We start from the raw sequence: 19,570 nt of genomic DNA on the forward strand, positions 1-19,570 counted from the left end.
AAGATGCTATTAGCTTATTAGCTTGTTAGCATATTAGCTTACTAACTCCAAAAGCATTTACCACACTCAGCTTCCCTACATTAAATTATCCAGATAAATTCTAAAGATTAACCTTTTATAAACTTTGACTTGAATAAAGTTTGACGTCTGAGTTGAAGTTCATGCTCTTATTTTGAAGTGCTTGAAGACTGTTTATAGCATTTCTATTTTTCTCTTTCTTTTCTCCAGTAACTTTATTTCAAACATACAGGAACAAAAAATCAGAAGATTTAATCTGAGCTCATATGAAAGAAGTGAACTGTTGCTGCTCCTGCAGACTCTCAGGACCAGATGAGTGTTAAATTGATGTTAGCGCTTTAGCATTAGCTTCCCCGTAATACCATTTGTCATAACACTTTAGCACTCAGCTGGTTAGCAATATTTAATGCTAACCAGCTGAGTGCTAAATATTGTGTCTAAGTGTTGGTGTTGTGTTTTAGAATTAGCTTCTGCTAAATACAGTGTTAATTTAGCACTTCAGCATTAGCAGAACGAAAGTTTATTATTAGTGTTCTAGGGTTAGCCTGGCTAACTTTTTAGCTAGCGGTGCCTCGCTGCACTTTATCCATTTGGTTAATTGATGTTTAAGGAAGGTTTGGCTGATCGGGTTTTTGTAAAGTTCTTTAGATTCTCCATCAGCTGCTGACATGTTTAGATTTACGACTTTATTTATTTACATAAATTAACTCCTGCTGCCTGTCAGCTGGGTTTGAGTCTCCATCACCTTTGTAACCGGGCCGGACCGGGTCGGCTGCGAACCGGCGGCCATGTTTTTGAGGAGTTTCTGCATTCATACGGCTCCGGATATTAGCCAGAGACGCTCCGTTGGTTCGGGTTGTGTAAGTCTGGCTGCAGGCTGAAGGACGAGGGCGGTTCTGAGCTTTCAGAACCTGCGGCCCAGTTAGTGACCGAGCTGCATCTGTGTCTCATTAAAGCAAAGCTCCGACTCAGCAGCATTTGTGCAGAGAAGCAGCTGCTGGGATGAAGCTGTTCAGGTTCTGACCCAGGTTCTGACTGGGCTCATGTTCCAGAACCAGCTGACTGACCCGGCCTGCAGCGCCGTGGGAAACATCAAACTGATGAAACAAGATCATTTCTGTTTGAGTGCAGTTAAATTAAAGCTCAAAGAGAAACAACGGCTGATTTCTGCAACAAACCCAAAATGTTCCAGTTCGTCTCCCGTCATTTCAGGAAAAACGTTGCAGACCGGTTGGTTCCGCTCAGCTTTTCTGGCTTTGAGTTCAGCAAAGGAGAGTTTCAAAATTCACCTTTAGCACCAGAGACGTTGGTTCTGATAAAGTTTACTGCAGTTTCTGTCAGTAGAATAATTCTGCCTGCTTCAACTGTTGGATGCAGGGTTGGATTTCCTCCCATCCTGAGATTCGGCCGCCTCGTTTCTCCTGGAGGTTTTTCTGCCAGGCCTCAGATTAATAAACTTTAAGTCTCCAGGATGTCCACAGATGAACCAGGCAGCTCTGCTGTGTTTTAGTAAGCTATCTGATGAATCCAGGAATAAATCTGTGATTACTTTTATCTGCTGTGTTTGCTGGAAAGTGATGCGGTTCTGACCAATCAGCAGCTGGGAACCTGAAGCAGGAAGTAGTCAATCAGCTTATGAAATGATTTTTATTCCAGTTGACGGTTTCCTGCTGCTGTCTGATTATCTCTGCAGTCGTTTGTCATGAAGCGGCTGCAGGTCAGGGCTGAACCTGATTGGGTATCTTCCTGGTTTCCTGTTTGTGTTTGGTGACCATAAAAGGTCGAGACGTCGTGGACTCGTCCTGTTGAACACGATGTTCTGTTCGCAGGAACCTGAGAGGAAGGCGAGGGCAGGATGAGACCAAGAATCAGAGTTTTATTTTTCTGTGAATTTCATGGAGTTGCACAATATCAATAAGAGTCCGACTGCAGGAGATCCTGGCAGCTGAAGATCTGACACTTGTAAATGAATCATAAAGACAGAGAAGAAGAGATTTTGTTGCTGCAACATTTAACAGTAATGTTGTCCTGCTGGGATTATCTGACATCATTTCCAAAATTCATCAGATTAATAATCCAAAGATTCACCAGCTGAACATCAGAAGCTGACAGTATCTGAGTGAAATCAAACCGTTAGCATCTGGAAGCTTCTGGTTCAGGTTCTTCAGGGTTTTTATTTTTTATTCTCAGTCATGGGCACCGCTAACTAAAATGTTAGCCCTGCTAACCCTGTAGCACTAATCATTAGCATTAGTTCTGCTAATGCTAAAACTCTACATGCTACAGCGCTACACAAACAAGGTATTTATCAGAGGCTAATGCTAGCCTGCTAAATCAATGAGGTATTTAGCTAAAACTAATGCTAAAGCGTTAGCGTCAATTTAAATGATAACCTGCAGCACCAGTTGAATTTGGACGTGTTGTGTAACGCTCCTACATGTTGTTTTTATTTTATTCCTTTTGTTTCCGTTTTGAAATAAAGTTTTTGGGTCCAATAAATCTCAAACATTTTGTACGATTCTTAACCAAAACTTCAACACAGACCTTCAAATTTATTCAACTGAAATTAAATGAACTCTTTAGGATTTATCTGGAAAAATTAATTCAGGTGAAGCTAAGTGAGCTAAATGTTTCTGACATTAGCAGAAAATGCTAATCAAAAATTGTGCTTCTCTATTAGCGCATTAGCGGTTTCAGTAGAACGTGAACTGATGTCACTGAACCAATGACTTTATTAAACTGAATAAAGTGAATATGACGTGACGCTCAGTTATAAATGTTATAAATGTTATAAATGTTATAACTGAAACCATCAAACACGCAAAACTGAAAAATGAAATTATTCAGAATCAGAGAGAAACAAACAGCCTGAAGTGATGAAGCTACGGCCCTGAGCTGCTGTCTGATGCTGGGGGGAACCGGCAGCCTCTGACCCCGCCGTGCCCAGGGGCCCCTGAGCATTGTGCCAGCCGGGCCCCGGGCCCCGCCCTGCGGTGACCAGCATGGGACCCCGGAGTCCTCGCCTCCGTCCGTCACACTATCGCTGTCCTTTCCGCTCCATTGTTTGTGTCCAGCAGCTTCCGCGATGCCCTGCGACCCTCTGGAAGAAAACAGGCTGTGCGAGCGCCGCCGGGGCTGCTGGGTATTTATGGAAGCAACCGCCACTGAATCACTTCCCACTTCACCCTGTAGCAGCGTCTCTGTGTGTGTGAGAGACTTTCCTTTACAAGTCTGTTTGCTCCGTTAGAAGCTGTTTCTATTTCTGGCAGCAGCGGCGCGTCCTGAGCTGGTGAGACTGGAAACCAGCAACATGAACAACATCCGCTCCCAGTCCACCTCCAGGGGTGTTTACCGCTTCAGAGGCCGCTGCCCCGGCTCCCATTCATCTGGGGCCAACCAGGATGCTACGAGCTAGCATCCAGACCTGCATGCTAGCTGGCCGGTTGGTCTCCATCATTTAGAAATACAGAAAATATGGTTTAAAAAAATAAATAACAAGAATGAGCAGATTAAAGACGCAATACTAACAGAAAAAAGTCGTGAAATTGAGAAAAGTTTCGATATCTGACGTTTGTGGTTCTTTGAAACAATCGTTTCAGAATCTTCTTACTCAGTCATGTGATGGTTATGTGTTAAAAAGTTAAGCATTTCCTTAATTGTAAAACAAATACCTAGTGGTTGACACATTTCAGCTAACAACTGCTAACAGCAGAGCTACTTTTAGCTTAGCACTTCATCCGTTAGCGCAGTGGTCCCCAACCACCGGGTCGCAGACCGGTACCAGTCCGTGGACCAATTGGTACCGGATCGTGCAAGAAATAATTAAATATGGCCGTTCTATGTATTGAGTCTGGAGGAGCTTTTATTTTGAAAATCCTAAGCCGGATGCTGTCGGTTATGTCTTGCACACCAACATGAGTAAGAAAGAACAGCATCTCTCTCGATGCTGTGTTAGCGCACCTAGCTTTCCCTAAAGTAACCTTTCCAGATAAATTCTAAACTCTAGAATTTGGTTGTTTTGCAAACTTTCAGATGAATAAAGTTCAGTATCAGTTCTTCAAGCAGTTAGATGCTTGTGCTCTTCTTTTGAAGCTGTTTTGTTAACAGTAGATTGAAAAACTTGTTTTGCTTTTACATTTGCAAGATGAGAGTTTGAAAATGACCAAAACTTTTTCGTCTGGCTGAATGAAGGTTGAAGTTCAGACACGTAATTATTAACGTCGTCTGTTGCAGTTTGCAGGTTAAAATAAAAACTCATCCGTGGAAGTCATCAACACCTTTTCTGTACATTAGCATGTAAATAGATAATGTGGCGCTAAAACCAGGAACTACAGATCAGCAGATCTCTGGCCTGATGCTTCGAGCATAAAGAGTTTCCAGTTTTCACACTCAAACTTGGCGTACAGACAGTTCAGACTGGTGTTCTTTAAACTGTTTTGGTTTAAAGTGGGTAACGCGATACTGTTGCTGTTCTGCGATATTTAATCATTTTCCTTCACACCAGAAGGTTCATGACAGTTTTACAGAGATCCAGTATGTAGGAAACACTTTGTATCGGCGTGCAGTCAGGTCCTGGTCCTGACAGCCTGCTGGCTGTTGGCTCAGTGGCTCTGACTGATTAGCATAAGATGCTTCAGCTCTGATCAGGCTGAAAGTTTCCCGGGGCTGAAGATGTGGCTCCGCCCACCTCATCTCTGAGTGACGGTGTAAAAGCCTCATCGGTCATGATGGATGTTCAGGCTCATAGGAACAGCTTGAACCAGCGACGCGCCTCGCCTGAGGGCCGATTTAATCATTAACGTGTTTCCTAGGAACCATTGCGGTGTCACTAAGACGGTCTCTGCAGCCGCCCAACGTCTGTTAATGTTTGAGGACTTTATGGCTCTTTGTCCTGCTGGTGTTCGGACCGTTTATAACTGATCTAATGATCTGTTCCACTATGTTTTATGGTGATTACCTGTCCTCCATATTTAGGGGTTGAATTTGTTGGTAGCAGAACATAAAACTGGAGACTTGATGTTTCAGCCAATAAGGAAGGCAGAGTGAGATTCTCAGAGCAGATCTTCAAAATGCTCCTTTTGGACTGAAGGTCTGCAGGAAAAGCAAAGTTCAGTCCGGAGGGCGGAAGTGTCTCTGCGGTCCTGAAGTCAGGCGTTAACGTTTAGCTTCTGATCAAACATTTACCTACTGGACTCAGTTTCTCAATAAAACGAACACAGTCAGTCAGGGTGTGTCTCATAGTGCCTGATTAGTAAAGATATTTCATTAAAATGAATATATTTGTAGAGATTTCGGTTTCTGTTGATCTTCTTGATCTTTCCGTCAGAATAAAAGCAGTTTATGACACAACAAATGAGGGTTTGAAGTGATGATGATGATGAATCAATGACCCGATGAAGACATTTCAGGAGGAGACATGTTGTCCCAACGCCGTCAGTCTGGTCCTCCATGTTGTCTGAACAGCTCTCAGAAATCCTAAACCTACCAGAATCAGATCCCATCATCCCTCAGGACGCCATGTCCGGAGGACAGGAAGTTACTCTGGAAACAAAATAAAGTTTCAATCATTCCTGCACAGAGATTGAACCAGTTTACTGCTCAGAGATCTGTGGGTTTCCAGAAAGGAGTTACCTGTTTTTGAAACTATGGATAAGCTAATAAACAACAACAAAAAATCTTATTTCCAGGCTGGACTCTGGTAAAGGTCAGAGGTTAAGGTTGATGAACCCTACTGGACATTAGGAAGTAAACATGCAGTCTAATTCTGGTCTGGAAAAGTCCTTGAATGTCTCCACTGGTTGATTTGTGTCCAGATGGACTGTAGCTGGTCCAGTGAACGCATCATGATGAAAAATTGTTGCATGGTAAAGCTGAAAACCTTGGAACTAGGGATGAACCAACTGCAAACTTTAAAAAGTTTGACCTTCCGATTTTTCTTTGCCATGTTGGCAGCAATAGGGAGGCCAATGTAAACCACAGGGAGGCTGATTTTCAGATCTTTGCTAAGATATACAAGGTTGGTGGATACGATCGGTTTCTCAGGGAAGTGTCGATCAATGAGCTCCAAAAGTGAAGGAAATCGGAGCCGATTTGTTGGTGTACATGTAGCTGGAACATTTTTACCTGATCTGGTTTTAAAACACGACATTGTTGATCATATCTAATTTCATTTTGGTTTAGATATCGGGACTTTAGAGACTCCAGGGTTGACTGATTGACTGGTTGGTTGATTGATCAATCGATGTCTCTTCTTCCGTCCTCAGGTGTTCCCACCCCAGTCCCTCCACCCCCGGCTCCATCATGCCTATCCTCAAGAACCTCCCTGTGCGCCTGAAAGGCGGTGGTCCAGTTCTAGACAACGCCTTGTTCTTCCGCAGGATGAGTCTCAACATCACTCCCCACCACAACCCCTTCGAACACGATGATGACAATATCCATGGCAACGGCGGCCATGAAAGCCACTGGTCACCAGGAAGCTCGCTGTTGGACGGCGACATGCCGAGGGACCGCAACCCATTTGAGGACGAGGAGGACGAGAACGAGGCCAACGAAGGCAAGAAAGGAAACAGCAGAGGAGGGTCAGTGAAGAGTTCGTTCAAGTTTAAGTCGCCGCTGAAGAGTCTCGGAAAGCTCGGGAAGAACCTGAGGATGTCGGGAAAGAGCAAAGATGGCGACACGCCGTCCCCACAGGGGTCGCTGCAGGGAACGCCGTCACCTTCACAGAAGAAGAAGAGAGGCAGGAGGAGCTCAGAGGGCAGTCTGCTCAGGTAAGAGACCGCTTACCCTTCTGTAGATTTCACCGGACAAGAAACGACAGAAACTAGGGACATATGACTCAGATCCTCTAGTGACGGAAACATTTATGTTTCATCTATTCATAGAAGCATTGATTTCTCTTTGGTTTTGTTGACTAAAGGTACTTTGATAAAACGGGGCTGTAGATTTTTGATTTTTTGCCTTTTCATAATAAAAAGGAACAAACAAGAAGGATAACAGATGAAAGGTACATCGGCAGAAATGCTCAACCTTTGACCCTTAGTGGTTGAATGGCCGACAGTCGGACTCTTCTTTTTTTTTTAAGACGTTTTATCTCTGATTTGAAGTCTCTCTACAGACCTCAAGGATGCAGGCCTGAGAGGTTAAAGAAGTTTGTAGAAAGTCTTCTATGTTTTAATGTCCAACTGGAAGACTTTCTTTACCTCAGCCAGAGATGCTGTAGTCTGAGTTGGGGGATTGAGTTGAGGTTCCAGACAAGAATAGAAATCGTGATGAATAAAGATCAGATCCTGACTTGCTGCCATCTCTTCCAGATTTGCAGGAAAATACCGCGACTCCCTGAGCTCCCGCAAGGAATCCTTCACCAACGGCGAGATGAACTGCATGGAGAGCGACTGCGACTCCGTCAGCCGGCGCCTGACCTTCATGAAGATGGTGGGCCTGGGGAAGCTGAAGAGGGAGTCCATCACCGACCGCATGTCCCAGGGCCCCGAGGACCAGCCGGTGCAGGAGGAGGTGGTGGAGGAGGTCAAACCCAGAGAGCCTCTGTCAGGTAGGAGAGCCACAAGGATGGGCTGGAGGCGACCAAACGCCCCCTAGAGGCTGATTGGCTTTGGTCCAATTAGTCCTAATGAGCTTTCTCCTGAAACACACGTTGGAGTTAGCTCTGAATATCTAGCTAGCTTAGAGCGAAATGTAGCTTAGAGCCAGCGTGTGTTTCAGTAGAAAGGTGGTTGGGATATTTAGTTAGCTCTGATATGTAGAGCTAACTAAATACCAGAACTAAATATCTAGTTAGCTCTGAAATAGCTAATGCTAGTTGGTGTTCCCTGTGTGGTCCGTGGGCCATTTGTGGCCCTTGAAATGATTCTATTGGACCCCTGACCACGAGTCAAGAATGGTTCAAATTTGGCCAACAAATGTTTGGGTCATCGGAAATTGACCCAAGCATTTTGAAAATGGCCCATTTTTCAGTCTGAAGCCTTTTTTATGTTTTAGATCTTTAATGAATTTCATAAAGAATTAGTTTATTGTTGAGCAGGTAAACTAAAAACGTTTTCATTCATAATTTAATGAACTTTGTGAGCCGCCTGCAGTTTTAAATTTGCCAGTTTTCGGTCTCCAGACTTTAAGGTTTGAACACAGATGTAAACATGAATGGTCTCAGTATTAGACTGTAGCTTCTGAATCGGGTCGCAGTGTCTTTGGGAAATGGTTGAGTGAGTCTGAACGGGAGCGCCATGCGACTCGGTTACCAAACACTCGGAGTATTTTGGGCTCAGGGGAAGTGCTTGGTCTTCTGCTGCTCAGTATGAGGAAGGGAAGTCCAGCGGCGTGTTTGCAGCTCGGCTCCTTGTTCTGCCTTTGTACGGAGAAACAATCCAGCGGCGTTCCTCTGGTCCGCTGCGGCGCTCCGTATCTGACCCGAACCCGGCGCTCTCCAGGTGTTTTCCTCCCCTGGAAGCCGTTTTATCGTCCAGTTTGTTTTCACATCACCCTGCCGATCTTATCAGCGCTTCTTAGACGCGACGCCAACAATCAGCCGAGTGCCGCTGAAGGTGATCCAGTGACAGCCTGGAATCTGACTGGGAAGTGTGTGATATCGTAAATATGTGGAGACTTCCTCTTGTTTATTCCCAGCCTGTTGACTCTGCTGTTTCGTAATGAGGGTTTGGTTCCTCCACACCCTTGTTTACACCCTAAACCAGAGCAGGTTTGTTTCCATAAATGATTAATCGGATCTTTTCTCCGTCATTTGTCCGACTCTGAAAGGTCGGAAAAGGGGAAAGTTTGTGGTGGAAAGTGCCGGAGTGAAACAAAGTGGGTTTAATCGAAGTTTGAGTGTTTAAACCAACATGATCACCATCTGCCAACGTTTACTTTACCTCAAAGAGCCGGTGCTGATGAGAGCAGAGCGGCTCCACCTGCCCAGCCGAACCGAACCGGCTGCTGCTTTTTATCTGTAACTCTGGAAACTCATTAAAGCTGCAGATAAGCCCAGAACTATTCATACCCTGCAGCTTTCCGTTATCTTGGTAATGAGCTGTGAGGCTGGAAGGCCTCTTTCCATAATCCTAATGATTCCTGCCCTCCACAGATCAGATTAGAGGCAGAACTTGTAACGTTTGGGTTACGTTTGAGGGAGGAGAGGAGGCGGCAGAGTCATCAGGTCGATCAAAAAAACTCGCAACCACACTGGTACTAGAATTCCACAGTGTTAATTTTAATAAACGCACTCTTCAACAACCTTGTAATGCCCGGTTGAACGGCTGCTGTAGTATCAAAACATAAATAAAATGAACAGAGTCCAAACAACATCCGTCTAGCACGTTTCTCCCTCGCTCTCCACAGAGAAGCTACAGCGCATACGTGTGACGTCATCAGCTAGACTAGAGCATCTTAAAGAGACACCACAAATACGACTGTTACAAACTCCAGGACCTTGAGATGACCTCCAGTCATTAGAGACACCAGGTCAGTTTGGGGAAAAACAACCTGAACCTGCTGGGGTATGAATATTTGTGGACTTGATTATATTTGATTCTGAAGGACAAACGCAGAGAGAGAGCGGTTTACGTTGACTTCTAGTTTCAAGCTACACATTTAGTTCAAGGCTAAGAATTTAGCTAGTTAAATATTTAGCTCCAAGCTAAATACGTAGCTAGCTATTATGCTAGATAAATATTTATAAAGCTTAATAACTAGCTAATTAACTAGTTAATTAGTAGGTAACCTTAGCCCTAGCTGTGAGCGCAATATTTAGCTAACATATCCATAAGCTAAATAATATGGATATGAGTTTGAAACTAAAATATTTGGCTAGTAGTTCCATATTAGCTAATCCATATTAGCTATATGCTAATATTTACAAATATTATAAGTATTTAGCTCATATATTCATATTAGCTAATTTATATTGACTATATCCTAATGTGAATATATTAGCTAAATGTTTAGTTTGAAAGTGTGATATTTATAAATGAATTAATGAATTAATAATGTGGTGAAAATAAGACTTTGAAACCTGAGCCTTATTTTTTCTTATATAACAGGCTAAATAACCCTGTTAATTTTTGTCTGTGTAACTTTACAAACAGCGCCCCCTACCGCTTCCCCCGAATGTGTTTTCTGTGGACTTGGAGACCTGAGGAGTTCCTCGGGGATCACGTCACATCTATCCGTTTTTTGTGATTGTTCCAAATACTTTGAGTCAAATGAGGCTTGTGATTGTTACCAGTTTAAAGTTCAGCTGCTTCAGATAAACACGCTGAGCTGCTGGTGAAGGCGGCATGAAGCTGCTTTACGTCGGGAGGATGTTTGTGTGACGTTCAGCTCGGGTTAACGCAGCGTTAGCGAGGAAGCTAGCCTGAGCTGGAAACCACAGAACAGCTGCACAGTTTGGATCTGAAGCCTAAACGGAGGAAAACGTTAAAAAAATTTCTGCTGTGATGAACCGAAGCATAACGTCGAGGTCTTTGGATTTTATTATTATTTATTTGTCCAGTTTATTTGTTAACATCTTTGTTTTCACTGGATGAAAAACCGATTAGTAACGTGGTTTACGTTTTACCGCCCGCGGCGCTCAGACATGCGCAGTGGTTTCCTCTGAGCGCAGATGTCTGTCATATAATCCCGCTATATAAATCATTGTTTCATGGCGACATGAAACTTCAGCAGCGCCTCGCTTTCACAGACGGTGGGACTGCGACTAACTTTATCATCACTTAGAAAAGCTCAAAGAAAGGTAAGCTCTGTGGACGTGATGCTAGCAAAGCTAGCTGTTCAGGGGCAAACTGTTGTTTTTTCATATCAGTGTGCGATTTTTTCATATTTTTTCATATTAAAACTTGTTCAGTGTCCGTTGTTTTGCTCTGTTTAATGCAGCAGACAGTGGTGGTTTCTGACATGGGCAGTCTGGGCAACCGCCCAGGGCGTTATCGTGTCAGGGATGGTAGCAGAACTGATTGTGGCTGGCTAAATATATTTCCGCTCTAAGTATTTAATATCTAGATGTTTTTATGGAAATCAGATTTTTTCAGATCAATTTAAGAAGCAATTTTGATCGTATTTCACATTTTATTGAGTCATGTAGCGCGGGGCGCCAGTCTTGGTCTCGACTGCAACACTACTGAAGCAACAAAGTTTCTCCCGGTGAAATTCCAGCCTGGATGTTTACGAAATCTCCGTTTGAGAGAAGGTTGATGAAGATCAGCAGGTTTGTGTTCAGGTGACGCTAAAAGCAGCGATTCAGCAGAGCAGATCAGGTTGCTGCTGATGGTGTGTGTGTGTGTGCGTGTGTGTGCATGTGTGTGTGTGTGTGTGTGTGTGCCATGCAGGTCCAAACAGCCTTTAATCCTGTTTAAACTCATCACACATCAGGCTCCGTGTTACTGAGAAGAATTTCACCTCCAGGTCCGGTTCCAGGAACCAGTCGTGGATCTGAACCAGGATGATTCCTGGATCCAGAGCGGTTCTGATCTTAAAGGAACTGGATCAATGAAGCGTCTCAATCAGAACGCAGTCAGGCGGACAGCAACTGAGTTTTCATAAAAATAAATTCACTGGGGCGTGCTGTAGTGGCGTAGGGGATAGCGCGACCCACATTTGGAGGCCTTAGTCCTCGACGCGGCCGTCGCGGGTTCGATTCCCGGACCCGGTGACCTTTGCCGCATGTCTTCCCCCCTCTCCTCGCCCTCTTTCCTGTCAGCCTGCTGTCGCAAAAAATATGAGCCACTAGCATCTCAAAAACTCTTGAGAGAAAAAAAAATTCACAAAGCTGCAATGAAAACAGATTTTTTTCCATCAGGAGTCACATGATCACATGACCACCACTGGTGGAAACCACAAAGAAGACGACAGGAAGTGGTTGAACAGCGATGTTTTTTTAATGACTTAAACTGATTCACCTGTGATTTTATTGTTTCAGTCAGATGAAAATGAAAATATGTTAAATTATTATTTTATTTGCAAAATAATAGTAAACATAGTATTAGTTTACATAGTTTTAGTTTTGTTTTACTTTTGTTCTATATTTTATGATTTATTTGCTATTTTGGTGAAAACATTTTCATGCATGGATTAATAATCTTCAATCTGGAAATCTGTCGCTTTGATAAAAATGTTTTTAATTTGCATCAAAAAGCAAAATAAACTTTATTTTTATCTTGTTGCATTTCCTGAACCTCAGTGGGAGAAATTTATTTATTTATTGCTTTATTTTAAATTTTAAATGCTGTAAAACAAAATTTTTATTTTTCTCAGTTGGCTGCGAAGAAAGGAGCGGTGCGTTCACTGACCATAGGAAAACTTAGTGTTTGTATGTTCTGATCCGGTTCTGGTCCAGTTTTGATCTGTTTCTGGTCTGATTCTGATCCGGTTTTGGCCTGGTTCTGGTCCAGTTCTGGCCTGGTTCTGAACTGACCCGGCTGGGACGCTGCAGCGATGGAATCTGAACCGGGTCGGCGCCAGCAGCAGAGACGTTTTGCTTCAGTTCATCTCAGATCCAAATCAGGAAACAAATTCTTCCCTTCAAAGTAAAAGTACAGAAATCTGCTTCAACGTTTCTCCGTTCCGTTTGAACTGCGTTTGTTTGAAATAACAGCAATAATTTTATCATTCAGCCCAAAGAGACACTTTCTCACCACAACCTTCAACAATAAATGGAAATTTTTAGCATCACTCTAAAAATTTAGCCAGCATGTTTAATATTTAGCTATAAACTAAGTATTTAATTAGCAGACTAAATATTTAGTCTGGCGACCTGTCCAGTGTGTAACCCGCCTCTCGCCCGGGACGCAGCTGGAGATGGGCACCAGCAACCCTCCCGACCCCATTAGGGAAGAAGGGTGTTCAGATAATGGATGGATGGAACTAAATATTTAGCCTCAAACTACGTGTTTAGTAGAACATGGTGATTATATGACTGATTTTTAATCCCCTTTTCTTCTCTTATGACATAAAAACACAAACTTGTCTCAGTTTGCTGACATGACATCAGACTAAATCTTTCCTGGTGTAGGAGCCGCTCTTATTGTGAAAACAACCCGGGGTCATGTGGAGACACCTGGAGACAGAAACATGTTACCAGCCTCAGAATGCTCTGCGACCTTCAAACTCCCTGCTAACATGTGAGCGAGGTCAGAGCGGGTCCAGGGACAGAACGCCGTTTGTTCTGCTGCAGCGTCGCCGTGACAACAGGCCTCTCCGTCCTGCTGGGGAATCTGACCTTGAACGCAGCGTTTAATGGACCCACGTTCAGCTTACCTGCAGCTTCCAGCAACGTGATGCTGCAAAGCTAAAAATAGCTTTTAGTTAGCTAACCACAGATTTACTTAGCAAGCTAAATAATTAGCGTGGAACTAATGCTTTTGCTTCTAAAGCTTATAAAACAAATAAGCAAAACTAAATATTTAGTTTGTAATCTACATACTAACTGTGTTTGAATATTTAGCTTGCTAGCTGAATGTTGCTGCTAGCGCCTTAGCGTGTGTTTACTGTCTGGATGTGTGATGAAGTGGATTCTTCGTTCAGCTTGATGAATTTTAAACTGAATGAAAATGAAAAGCGACTAAATGTCATTATTCTCATTTCTTGGTAAAAAAAAGATTTTCTGGATTTTTTGACGTCAGTCCAAACGACCACTCCTGGCCTGCTCTGAGTCGGGTCGGTCCGGTTCTGTTCACCCAGCAGATGTTCTGGACTCAACTGGTCTCGGTCTGGCCCGGTCCCTGTAGGGGACAGAACCGCTGTGGAAAAGGATTCTGGTTCTGGACAGAACCGTCCAATGGGAGCGTGACGACGAGACAAGCGGCAGCTCTGATTGGTCCCAACATGAGGTTACTCTGACATGAAGTCAGCGAGTTTCTGACTTCACCATGACAATGATGATGATGATGATGATGATGGTGGTGGTGAGGCAGAGGGTGGAGGTGGGCGTGGCTAAATGCTGCCAGCTGGAACAGATTTCCTCTGCAGATCCAAACTGAACAATAAGAGCTTTAACACACTGTAACGTAAGGAGAAGGAGTGTGTGTTGCTTAACATGTGAGGGTGTGTTTCCCTCCATCCAGAGGTCCCACCCTGTGTGTGTGTGTGTGTGTGTGTGTGTGTGTGTGTCAGGCGGGATCAGGCGTGTTGGGACAAAGTGAGGACATTCAGGCTGACCGTCTCCTGTTTCCCACTTTATTCCAACATTAATGCTGCGTCAGTCAGTCGCTCCCCCCCTAACCCCCCCCCTCCCATACCCACCAACCCCCTCAAACCGTTTAAAGCTCTTTTATTGTTGGTTTTCCAAGCTGCAATATAAAAACTTGCAGATGAAATGACAGCCATCTTTAAATCCAAGATGGCGGCCATTTGTCATAATTTTTGATTCATCGCATTCAGACCCAGTTTCACAGGTTAGAGTGTTTAAAGACCCTCAGTGAGATTTTAGCAGCTGCAGTAAAATCTGACGGCCATCTTGGAATCCAACATGGCAGGGAGTGTTTTTGTCTGTTTTCTCCTGGACTGAGTTTGTTTTTAAAATCGAACATTTTTAATCCCATCTCTTCTCCAGTCCTGGAGATCCTGCAGCTGGTGAAGAAGCGCGACCTCTTCCTGGCCGACACCCACATCCTGGAGCTGGAGCAGGAGTGCAACGCCGCCGCCGAGCCCGAGGACGCCGCCGGCTCCGCCGTCAAAGATGGCGGGCGCAGGAAGGCAAAGGACGTAGAGCTGTTGTACGAGGAGCTGCAGAAGGAGCTGTGGGCCGTGGTCAGGGAGTCGCTGCGTGCCCCGACAGCGGGGCCCAACCTGGGGCTGGTGGTGCAGGTGAGGGCCGACAGGTGAGGGTCAACGTGGAGAACATCGCTGTGACATTTCAGGCCTAAGAGAGGAAGAACTTCCTGTCCCCAGGTCCTGCAGCAGGAAGAGGAAGCAGATAAAGCCTGGGCCCTCAGTGAGGCGGCGGCCCCTGGGGGCCCCAGGCCTCGCCGCCTCAAGCAGAGGTGGAGGGAGGCGGTGCAGGAGACGGCCGACTCCTCGCTGCCCCAGAGGGCAGAGTTTACGGCCGGAGAGCTGGACAAGTACCTGGACCGGCTCCGCGCCAGGGCGGTGGAGGATCTGGGGGCGTCCAAGAGGAACGTCGTCTCCATCTACCCCGAAGACTTCCAGGCCTTCCAGGTGAGACTGGACACCGAACTAGACCTGTCCACCTCCAGCCCCTCACTCATCATCCTGACCTTTGACCCCTACTAGGTGTATGTGGAGAGCTACCACCAGGCGGTCGCCAGGCGCCTGAAGGTCATCACCGACAACCAGCTGGAGATCACAGACATCTACTCTCTGCTGGACTGGCTGTACAACATCTACAGCAGGTAGGGACCGGCTGGTTCTGGAGAGATCCGAAACCTTCATACCGCTTCAAACCGGACCGGGTCACCTGATCACATGACCGGGTCACCTGATCACATGACCGGGTCACCTGATCACATGACCGGGTCGCCTGATCACATGACCGGGTCACCTGATCACATGACCGGGTCGCCTGATCACATGACCGGGTCGCCTGATCACATGACCGGGTCGCATGAACAGTTGGGCTGAAGCTGATCAGCTGACTCAACCATTTGTAGAGAGATCCTGCGCTGTAGGCCACTTCCTGCTTTAGAACGGTCTCTGGTCCGCTTGGCGTTCACATGGGCATTCAAACCGACCCAGAGTTCACTTCATCTAAAACATGAAGGAAAGTAGCTAAACACAAACTCGGCTGCGTCGCCTTTTGGCCAAAATAAGTCGTTACTTTCTTTGGTCTCATAGCAACCAGCACAGACAAGCCTGGGTGCAATTTGGAGGCGTGTGTCCTGCTGCATCCAACTTAATCTAGATTTATTTTAACTATTGTGTAATGTAAAAGAAGGCCTGGAGAACGACTGACATAAACATTTTTCTGTATATTAATTGGAATTAATTTTTAGTAAAGTTTCCTGAGACGATAATTTATGGATGAAAATCAAACTGAACTGAATGAACTCAATCTGGAAACTCAGGAAGGTGTTTTGATCTCCTGGGTTTTACTGAACTGGAGCGGATTGGGTATTGAGCTTGAGTGTGAACCCCTGTGTGTCTGTTTGTGTGTGTGTGTGTGTGTGTGTGTGTGTGTGTGTGTGTGTGTGTGTGTGGGGGGGTGTGTGTGTGTGTGTGTGTGTGTGTGTGTGCTGGATGTTTTCCAGAGACGTTCTGGGGACGGTGTGCATCACCAGTCCGTTTAACCGCTCCCATCTGAGTCCTCTGCTGCCTGCCGAGACGGTGGACAGACTGGAGCTGGACTGCCTCAACTCTGTCCGGGTGAGACGCTCAAACACACCTGCAGGGGGCGACATTCCCACTCACCACAGGCAGATGATCTGAGGTAGGAATGTGTGAGGTGCGTTTGATTTGATGGCCGGCGCCTCCCTGTGCAGGCGAAGGTGACCACTGAGCTGAGTCAGGTTCTGGAGGACGAGGAGAAACGGTGGATGGAGACGCTGCACGTCGAAGAGTACCACATCACGCTGGCCAAAACCGTCATCCAGGTAGAGCGTTTCCACGGTTACAGAACATGGGATAGGGATTCCTGTTTGACGAAGTGAACAAATCAGAGCAAATTATGAGTTGATTGTGAAGAAGTTCTTTTTGTTTCCTGGATCTGTCCTTCAGCTGCTACCAAAGTCAACATTAAGCATGTCCTGATCTCACACACACACACACACACACACACACACACACACACACACACACACACACACACACACACACACACACACCTATCCACAGTCTGGTCAACTCTCTGCTGCTCTCTAGTGGACAAAGCAAGTCACTGCAACCCGAACCAGTTTTCATCTGCACATCAGAAAATTCAGGACAATTAAACACCATGAAAGTAATTTTATGGCTCCAGCTCCATATAAATAAAGTCGTCACCATGGTAACCATCTGCTGTTGTTGTCTCAGAGGCTGCAGGAAGATCTGGAGCGGTCGGCGTCCATCAACAGGAGTCTAGGGTCCCGGGTGGCTCAGTGCAGCCTAAACGGACTGGCAGACTTCCTGTACAGGTACGTGGACTGGCTGCTGAGTTTTGGATCCTCTTCCTGCTTCAGAACCAAAATGTGACTGGACTTAAGGTCCGGTTCTGACTGCTGGAGGTTCTCTTCCTCAGAGATTTTTTTAAATGTATAACCCTCGTTCTTCTTGGTTTAACAAAGAGCTGTGATTAGTTTTTCACATAATTTCAGCTTGGTTTGGATATTTGTTCCTTTGACATGTGAAGTTATCATTTCAAAACATTGTTTTGTTTTTCTTGAGGTCATGTTTAAGTCTTTGTTTGATCTTAAGTAAGATGAAAAAAGCAGAAGGAATCTGTAGGACTTTTCTCACTGCTTTGTGTGCATCTTGGCTGAATATCCTCTCCTTTAAACCATTTGAAGTTCTAAATAATAATGAAAGGTCTGGAAGCCAGCGAATTTGTGGTGCTCCATTTTTTTGCTGCTCTGGATGTTGTAGAGTTCATTCATAAAGATGTGGAGCAACAGGATGAAAATGTCGCTCTGTTCCCTCAGCTTCCAGCGTAAAGTGGAGATGTTCCACGAAGGGATGCAGAGTGGCATGTTTGGAGATGACGACGGCGGATACGTGTCCAAAACCATCGCCATGGTCAACTGCTGCCCTCCTTTCCGGTATGCACCAATCCTACTTGGTGCATACAGTTTAAATATCTCCTCATTTGAACTGTGCTTCCCATACAAGCACAGTTTAAATGAGGAGACGTTTAAACTGTACGTTTAATTGCTACAGGTTTTTATCACCAGGACGATTTATTTTTCCGTCTTTCTTTGAAGAACGTTATGCTAATGTTTCCTGTTTTCTGTACTATGTTTATGGTTGGAAATAATTTGGTGATATTATGAATGAATTAGTCAATGACATTGTTCCACAATTCTGGGCATGTTTTGGAAATACCAATTTAGGGCCATAAATTAGGAGTTAATGGGGCCCCAAAGGCCTCAGTTTGGTGTTGAAATGATTCAACTTCAGTTTCCTTCAGTGTTTTGCTCCCTGACTACCAGCATCGTTTATTACTGTAATATATCTCATTGTTTGCTTTGTTCCAGTTAAGAGAAGTACTGGGATTAATAAATCCAGTTTGTGTAATTCTGCATAAAAGTCCTCTGAAACCAAAAACTGGCAGGAAACAGAAAACTGAATGTGACTCCACAATGTTTATTTGTTCTGATTTCTATTTTTTAAGTGAAATTTGTATTCTGGGATAAATAAAGATTTTTGACATAATTTCTGTGTTCACCAAATACAGGGACAAGTGAGTCCCTATAAACACCCTAAAGTCACAGTGGTGTCATAAACCATGAATACCTGTATGCGTGTATGTGTACACACACTGAACACACACATACTGCACTGTGTGTGTGTGTGTGTGTTTGTAATACCTTGTGGGGACCATGCTTCGGGAAACGCTGTTTTTGGGTCGGATCAGATTTAGGAATAAGGTGTGAAATGAGTTTTGGTTGGGGTTAGGTATGTATGGGTTAGGGTTTAGGTGTAAGGAGTCAGTAGAGTTTAGGTTAATGGTCTAGGTTGGGCTATGGAAATTAACGGAAGTCGATGTGAACTCCTTATGATGATAGAAAGATGTAACGTGTGTGTGTGTGTGTGTGTGCAGAGGCTTCGTACAGCGTTGTGCACAATGTGACCCATCAGTCAGTGAGGACTCTCTGCGGCGGGCCAACAAGTCTCTGGACCACATCGTCCAGCAGGGCGTCAGGGTTCTGTCCGAGCGACTCTACCTGCACATCAGGGTACCACACACACACACACACACACACACACACACACACACACACAGTCTAAGAGACTACATCTCAGATGCATTAAAGGTTTTCATATCTGGCATCAATATTTACAGAGAAACCCAGAAATCAGTGCTCCGTTTAGAATTGATGTTTTATTTCTCTTATTTATTTTGGTTTATTTTACGTCTCCAACTTCCTGCCTGTTCTGACGGTAATAAAACTCATCCGCCTTCAGCACCTCCACCCGTCCAGCTTCACGTAATAGAAGAGCAGATTCTGTTACTTAGCGCTTTAGCATTTTAAAACATCTATCACTCTTAGTTTCTAAATTACTTTTTCCAGAGAAATTATAAAACGCTCATTTTCTTGGTCGTCATGAAAAACTTTAAATTGCATAAAGTTCAACATCTGCGTTGAAATTGTGGTTATCATTTGTTTAGAGTTTTTCAAGTAGTTTACATTCATTCTTTTAAGCACATGGCAAGAATGCAACAAACGAACAAATGAGGTTTATAGAAAATATAACTCTTACATGAAAAACAAACAGGGGAGTTAACTGAACAAATATATGGAAAAATCTAAATGTACTTGAATTATTTTGAGAGCCTTTATGTTGAGACTCCTCGTGTTCTCAACCTGTAATGATGTTTATTCTGTACCCAGAATGCACTGCTGCAGTTCAACAGTAAGGTGGTTTAAAATTTGCTGCTTCCTGGTAAATTAGGCTAAAT

General features: G+C 44.5%; 1 protein-coding gene across 1 annotated transcript in view; it reads left to right on the forward strand.

The window, feature by feature from the left end:
* exoc3l2b (exocyst complex component 3-like 2b) overlaps positions 1 to 19,570 on the forward strand; it is a 34,132-nt gene that overhangs the window by 8,716 nt on the left and 5,846 nt on the right. Inside the window, exons 4-13 of the mRNA XM_044120313.1 lie at positions 6,282 to 6,785; positions 7,329 to 7,567; positions 14,573 to 14,826; positions 14,911 to 15,177; positions 15,253 to 15,371; positions 16,227 to 16,341; positions 16,458 to 16,568; positions 16,987 to 17,087; positions 17,592 to 17,708; positions 18,710 to 18,845. Of these exons, the coding sequence (XP_043976248.1) occupies positions 6,282 to 6,785; positions 7,329 to 7,567; positions 14,573 to 14,826; positions 14,911 to 15,177; positions 15,253 to 15,371; positions 16,227 to 16,341; positions 16,458 to 16,568; positions 16,987 to 17,087; positions 17,592 to 17,708; positions 18,710 to 18,845 (1,963 nt within the window). The remainder of the gene's footprint in view (positions 1 to 6,281; positions 6,786 to 7,328; positions 7,568 to 14,572; positions 14,827 to 14,910; positions 15,178 to 15,252; positions 15,372 to 16,226; positions 16,342 to 16,457; positions 16,569 to 16,986; positions 17,088 to 17,591; positions 17,709 to 18,709; positions 18,846 to 19,570) is intronic.

Source organism: Gambusia affinis, linkage group LG06 (assembly GCF_019740435.1).
Source record: "Gambusia affinis linkage group LG06, SWU_Gaff_1.0, whole genome shotgun sequence".
NCBI lineage: Eukaryota > Metazoa > Chordata > Actinopteri > Cyprinodontiformes > Poeciliidae > Gambusia > Gambusia affinis.